This window comes from Mus caroli, unplaced genomic scaffold (assembly GCF_978045245.1).
Source record: "Mus caroli unplaced genomic scaffold, Mus_caroli_1 scaffold_14, whole genome shotgun sequence".
Taxonomy (NCBI): Eukaryota; Metazoa; Chordata; class Mammalia; order Rodentia; family Muridae; genus Mus; species Mus caroli.
The window spans coordinates 74,818,323-74,825,000 of record NW_028227269.1 but is presented as its reverse complement, the minus strand read 5'-3'; the positions used below and the strand labels follow the sequence as shown (position 1 = coordinate 74,825,000).

Sequence of the window (6,678 nt, the reverse complement as noted above, 5' to 3'; positions counted from 1 at the left end):
ACCCAGTGCTCAGTAGTCTTCCCTCCTCAAAGCACTGGGCTATTGCCTGCCACTTCCACACCTCCCCATAAGTCACTTCGCACCGTGATCTGTGCTGACTCCCTCCAGTCCAGAACTGTGTTTCAATGACAGAGTTTTACAACCTTCATTGATCCTTTAGTACTTCTGGGCTGGAAATATACCTTTAGATTCCACAGATGATAAGCCTCTAATTTATTACTGAGAAAGAAGTGCCACAAAGGGATAAGAGAATTCATCTTTCAAGGGTTTTTTTTTCCCCCTTTCTTTTCGTGACCTGGAAATGAAGTCACTGGAACAGCGTATTTATTTGATTATCCTCGGAAACCATTTCGTTAACCAGCTGCTCCACAGACAACTCGATAGCATTCTTGACGAGAGAAGAAGCTGTTTCTATTAAGAGTGTTTCATACTGTTCTGAAGTTCTCCCCTCGAAATCACTATCATTAGCAAAAACCCCCACTTGCTCGTTTTCCATTGAAATTAGGAATTGCTTAGGAACATTTTTAGATTTCTTAACATCAAATTCACTGATTTCAGTGTCAGTAATGATAATAGCAATTGGCTCCATTCTTTTGCTTTCTTCTGATCTCGGTTTCTCTGTATCAATTCCATTTTCTTTCAGATCTGGTGCATGGCTTGATATAGCTTCCTCTGCCTGATCCACTGTGGGTTCCTCTGCCTGACCCACTGTGGCTTCCTCTGCCTGACCCACTGTGGCTTCCTCTGCCTGATCCACTGTGACTTTCTCTGCCTGACCAACTGTAGCTTCCTCTGCCTGACCCACTGTGGCTTCCTCTGCCTGACCCACTGTGACTTTCTCTGTGTGGCCAACTGTAGCTTCCTCTGCCTGACCAACAGTAGCTTCCTCTGCCTGACCAACAGTAGCTTCCTCTGCCTGACCAACAGTAGCTTCCTCTGCCTGACCAACAGTAGGTTCCTCTGCCTGACCAACAGTAGCTTCCTCTGCCTGACCAACTGTAGCTTCCTTTGCTTGGCTCAATATAGCTTCCTCTACCTGACCAACAGTAGGTTCCTCTGCCTGACCAACAGTAGCTTCCTCTGCCTGACCAACTGTAGCTTCCTTTGCTTGGCTCAATATAGCTTCCTCTACCTGACCAACAGTAGGTTCCTCTGCCTGACCAACAGTAGCTTCCTCTGCCTGACCCACTGTGGTTTCCTCTGCCTGATCCACTGTGACTTTCTCTATGTGGTCAATTGTAGCTTCCTCTGCCTGGCCAACTGTAGCTTTCTTTGCCTGGCCAACTGCAGGTTCTTCTGCCTGGCTCAGTTTACCTTCCTTTGCCTGATTCAATACAGTTTCCTTTGCCTGGGCCACTGTAGTTTCCTCTGCCTGGCTCAGTTTCCCTTCCTTTGTCTGACTCTCTGCCTGGATCACAGTAGCTTCCTCTGGGTGGCCCGCTGTAGCTTCTCCCGCCTGGCTTAGTGCCCTTTTGTCTGCCTGGCCAACTGCAGCTTCCTCTGCCTGTCCCAGTGCAGTTTCTCCTGATTTATTTTCTTCAGCAGCAGTCTTTCTCCTTCTGTCATCTTTCCCACTTGGGGTACTTTCCCGGATGCCATTACTGGGTTCTTCCAGACTATGTTGATGTGTGGTTGCTGGTGATGGAGGAGCAGCAGAAGTCACTGACCGAGGGCTGCTTGCTGCTGAACTCTCAAGTAGACTTGCTTGCTGCGCCTGCACACTTGGCTTTTCCGTAATCACCTTAGTCTCCTTTTCCAGCTCTGGAGTCCCCATCTGGATAGCAGAAGATTCGTTTTCTAATTCCAGTTCTATGGCGATCACATTCTCTCCCGAGGTGACGCTGTTGCTTATGTGTGATTCTTGGCTCTTCTTACCATCTCTCACCAATACACCTTCCTGTAGGCCCTGGGTGGACCTAGCCTGGATTGCCTGGTCATCTGGCTGGGTCTGGGCTTTTATCTCCAAATCGTCTGCCTCTCCCTGGACTCTGACGTAGCCTGAATCTTCTGTGAGTTTGGAATGACGACTTCTCTTTGCCCCTCTTGAGAATCTTAGGCAAGGAAACTTAAGTCTGGATTTTGCCTTTTTCTTAGGAAGAGCTCCATCCTCAGGCTGCACTTCTGCCTCAGATGGCTTTTGCTTCTTTGCAGGCTCAGACCTTTTCCTGTGTGTCACAAGGCGTTTGATGGAGGCCCAGGCACCCACTGGTTGCCGTTGACCAGAGCCCCCAGCTTCGGGGGTATGTTTCTTTGTCTCCTCAGCAGTCCTGGAACCGGCTTTGGGCTTTGTCTTGTTCGATTTCTTCCTTCTCTTGAAGCAGAGTGTGGCTGTTTTTCTCTCCTGCCTCTCTTTCTGAGGACTGGCTGCTATTAGTCCCTTCTCGTCCTTCGTCTCTACCTGAATCTCAGAAACACTGGTCTCCATTTTGATGCTGCACTCTTTCATTCTCTGGAAACGTGTCTTTTCTCTTCCTCCGTAAGTCTTTTGTGACAGAAATATCACACCAGGTCCGATTTCTCCTACGTGTCCACTCTCCCCTCACACCACAGTTGTTTCTGTGACTTTTTAAGGACACGAACGCCTTGTTTATCTGAGGCTCACGGTGTCTTTTTTTAATTTACTCTTTGAATGAAAGCACTTTCCTGGCTAAACTTCTCCTTTATTTGAAGCCCAACCTGATGAGAGAAAAAAGTAGGGTTTATTTCAGGGTATTTATTTTATTACGTTATTTTGTTTGGTTTTTCCAGACAAGGTTTCTCTGTGTAGTCCTGGCTGTCCTGGAACTCACCCTGTAGATGAGGTTGGCCTCAAACTCAGAGATGCACCTGCCTCTGCCTCCCAAGTGCTGAGATTAAAGGCGTGCGCCACCACTGCCTGGGGGAAGTCTATTATTTTTAATATAAACTGTATCATATGGTGCATGCGTTCCACAGAAAATACATACTACAACAACTTAGGGCTAAAAAGCGAGGCTTGGTTTTGCCCTATCAAAAAGATTCGAGTGTGAACTCATTTTGCTCAGATTTTGTTTGAGGTCACTCTGCTAGTGTGCCCAGTTATCTTCTCCAAGAATTGTTTATGGTCCCATATGGAAAGTTTAGCAAATAACAAGAAAAGAGAGGGCAGTGTGGTAGGGAAGCCTGAGTACTGTCTCATCACATACCACGAAGAACGCTGGTGCTACGAGGGACATGGGAGATGGCTCACGATGAATTAATGATCAAAGTGAGCTCCCAGTGGGCAGCTAGAGTTTGCAGAAAGCCTTCAGCTAGATGAGGACCTAGCCAGAGTTAGAAGCAGAAAATTTGACTCTCTGGTGTTCGTTCTATTGTAGCATAAGGTTTCTGTTCTAAAAATGTACATACATTTCACCAAGGAGGCGCTACTTTCCATACATACTCTCAGAAAAAAAAATCTAGCATCGCTGTCATTCTCTGCTCTTAAAAGTCATTGTGTAACTTTGACATCTTCAGTGAAGTGCCTGCTACTCATGTTTTCCCACTGTAACTGCACACAGCTGGAGGTAAGTTAGTGACGGTTCCAGCCAACGTTGGTTGTGCAACTCCCGTGTACGAGGCAGCAGCGCTGAGCACTTTCACATACATCTCTAACCTGCACCGCAGTGTTGCAGAGTGAGGAGGTGGTGATATCTCCATCTGCAGTTAAGCAGTCTGCCTGCCTGAGACTACAAAGCTAGTCGGTGGCAACAGTGCTCAGATTTAACCCAAGACTGCCTGTTTCTGAACTGCGTTCTTTCACTGCGCCTCGAGGTCCAAGAGAAAGCAAATTGCTTTAAAATGCTAATCTGAGGCTGCTTGTGACTACGCATGACTGTAATTCCAGCAAGTGGGAGGTGGAGGCAGGAGACTCAATCAAGGCCATCCACAGAGCTACACAGTAGAGTTGAAGACAGCACCGGCTACGTGAGACCCTGTCTCAGAAAAACATGTAAAACTAAACTGACACATAGCTTAGTGACAGAACATTGGCCTAACGTGCCACAAGATTCTGGGTTTGAGCCCCAGTGCCACAAAAAAAAAAAAAAAAAAAAAAAAAAAAGTAATAATAATAGTCCACAGAAGCCGGGCGTGGTGGTGCACGCCTTTAATCCCAGCACTCGGGAGGCAGAGGCAGGCGGATTTCTGAGTTCGAGGCCAGCCTGGTCTACAAAGTGAGTTCCAGGACAGCCAGAGCTACACAGAGAAACCCTGTCTCGAAAAACCACAAAAAAAAAAAAAAAAATAATAATAATAGTCCACAGAATGGCAAGGCTTAAGGAATGAGGACCTGGAATGACTAGCTAACAACAGCTCCGTGCATTTCAGGTGCTGAGCGCTGAGTTAGGCGCAGAGGAGCTTTTCATGCGTATTCTTCAGAGAGAGCTTTCACTTGGGTACCAGTTCCCAATTCTCTGGAGAACTGGAACCCTGAAAAACCGTTTTAAGAGCTAAGGCTTTTCTTTTTTCTTTTTAAGGGTAAGTATTGAAAGCTTCGTCTTTCTACAAAGAAACATAAAATTCTAGAATGATGGGACCAGTATAACATTTGCAGTCTCTCCTCACACACCCTAGCACTAGAACTAGAACCCAGTCTTAATGGCTTCCACGTCTTCTTTCCCTGAGCCTCCAGCGCTCTAGAGATCATTCCTTCTAAGCAGAGGATGTGTGTGTATTAATAGAAGAAATATTCAAATGAGATTATATTCCGGAAAGTCTCTGAAACTAACCTAAATGGCCTAGATGGTTGCACGAGAGGTTTCTTTTAATGTGCATCACTGTAGAGAGCAACACCCCAACAAGTGTAGGCGAGGCAGGGAAAGGATGCAGCCTGCAGGCGTTAAAACTTTGCAGAGTGTTAAGACTGCAAATGATTCGCCTTTACCTTCGAGAGGACCGTTATTGTCTTGAAAACCTTAAAGTCCCTGCTGTCCTTTCCTGGTAGAATCTCCTGTCCAAGACCACAGAAAAAAACCACCACCCTTCTCCGCTTGAGCAACAGAGAGCAACCACTATCTGAACAGAGCAAGGAACCCTTCCCAGCACTAGACATGAACCGCGAAGCTTCCTCCTGGAGGAAGGACTCTCCAAGCTTGACGCCCCTATGGCAGGAGGCAGAGCTCAGGATAAAGTGCTCAGAAAGGAAAATACTGGGGGCGTGGAATAGATAGCCCAGCTTCAAGCTATCTGCAGAACTATCATAGCCCGGAGCCGAAAATCACAGTTCCCCAGAAAACCCCTAAAGAAGGAAAAGGGTTAGGCAGCCGGTGCCAAAGCAGCAGCTGCAACTCGTGCGAAGCGAGCGGGCGGCAGAACTGCCCAGGGTCACCCACCTGGAGCCGTCTGAGGATCGGCGACCTTGCAGTCGTGTCCCTCACAATCTGGTGACCAGGACCCCGGGTCTGCAGCCGTTACCAGGGCTCACTGCACCAGATTCTGACCCAGAGCCTCTAGTCTTGCCTCTACTTACCCAGATCGTCGCGGTCTCTGGCCAGCTCTGCTCCCGAGGTCGAGGAGCACGGGCCCAAACAACGGAGAGCCCCGGAGACCGCGGAGCGCGCAGCCCTCTGCAGAGGGACCGCAGCCGCGCGCCCCCTCCCCAGCGCGTAGAGAGACAGCTGGTCGGGCCAATGCGCGTGGAGCAGTGGGGCGGGGCTAGGGCCGGGGGCGGGGTGAACTCAGCCAGCCACCTGCCAGCCGACTGCCCAGCGGTCTGGGAGAGACCTCCGTGCTTCCTCCCCGGACGCATCCCCGCTGCATAAAGACATCAGGATCAGGGTAGAGGGACCACTAAAACAAAGCAAGAGGGTAGAAGCCCCTCATTTCCTGAGACGCACATCCGTAAAAACCTTCTTTGAATTTATAAGGTTCCCACCGTGAATCCCCCCTCAAACATTAAAGACAAGGTAGAAAGCATATCTTCAAATAAAGATTGATGGGAAAGATGGCTCAGCGGTGAACAGCACGTATTTCTCTTCCAGGGGTTTTAAGATCGATCCCCATACACCCACATTAGGCGGCTCACAACCACCTGTAACCAGCCCTAGCTGGATCTTTTGCAAAAACAAAATTAAAAAGCAAGATTCATAACAGTACAGAGACAGTAAGGGGGGGGAGGATTTTATTTTATTTATTTTGTCTGTGTAGCCTTGCTTGTCCTGGGACTCACTCTGTAGACCAGGCTGGCCTTAAACTCACAGGAATCCACCTGTCTCTGCCTCCAGAGTACTGGGATTAAAGGCCTGTGCCACCATCCACTGGCAGACATTTTATTTGTGTAGCTCTGTATGACCGACCTGGAACTCATTGTGAACCAGACTGGTATTGAACTCACTGAGATCCACCCACCTCTACCTCAGAAGCTGCACTTGGCTATGGAGAAAATTATATATATATATATATATATATATATATATATATATATATATATATATGGTGAGAAACAGAAATAAACTCGCTAAACAGAACCTCGACCTGCTACTGGTACTGTCCTCACTCTGGAACAGGAAGGTGTCAGCTCAGGTGGGAACCAGCACAAACACAGCTCTGTGCAGACAAAGGTGTGGCCTCCCCAGCTCAGGGCCTGTGGCTTTGGGATGTTTTCAAAGCTGAGACCCTGTAAGTTACACACACACTCTGGACAGGCTTGTTTCACCATGTCCAAACCTCAGGCTCTGTGCA

At 48.1% G+C, this 6,678-nt stretch overlaps 1 protein-coding gene across 1 annotated transcript in view; it reads right to left on the bottom strand.

Moving 5' to 3' along the window:
- Akap5 (A-kinase anchoring protein 5) overlaps positions 1-5,560 on the bottom strand; it is a 7,417-nt gene extending 1,857 nt beyond the window's left edge. The window contains exons 1-2 of the mRNA XM_021178537.3: positions 5,468-5,560; positions 1-2,676 (exon numbers count right to left, since the gene is read on the bottom strand). The exon at positions 1-2,676 is cut by the window's left edge and continues 1,857 nt beyond it. Of these exons, the coding sequence (XP_021034196.3) occupies positions 308-2,446 (2,139 nt within the window). The 5' untranslated portion in view covers positions 2,447-2,676; positions 5,468-5,560 and the 3' untranslated portion in view covers positions 1-307. The remainder of the gene's footprint in view (positions 2,677-5,467) is intronic.
- Positions 5,561-6,678: the final 1,118 nt, after the last annotated feature.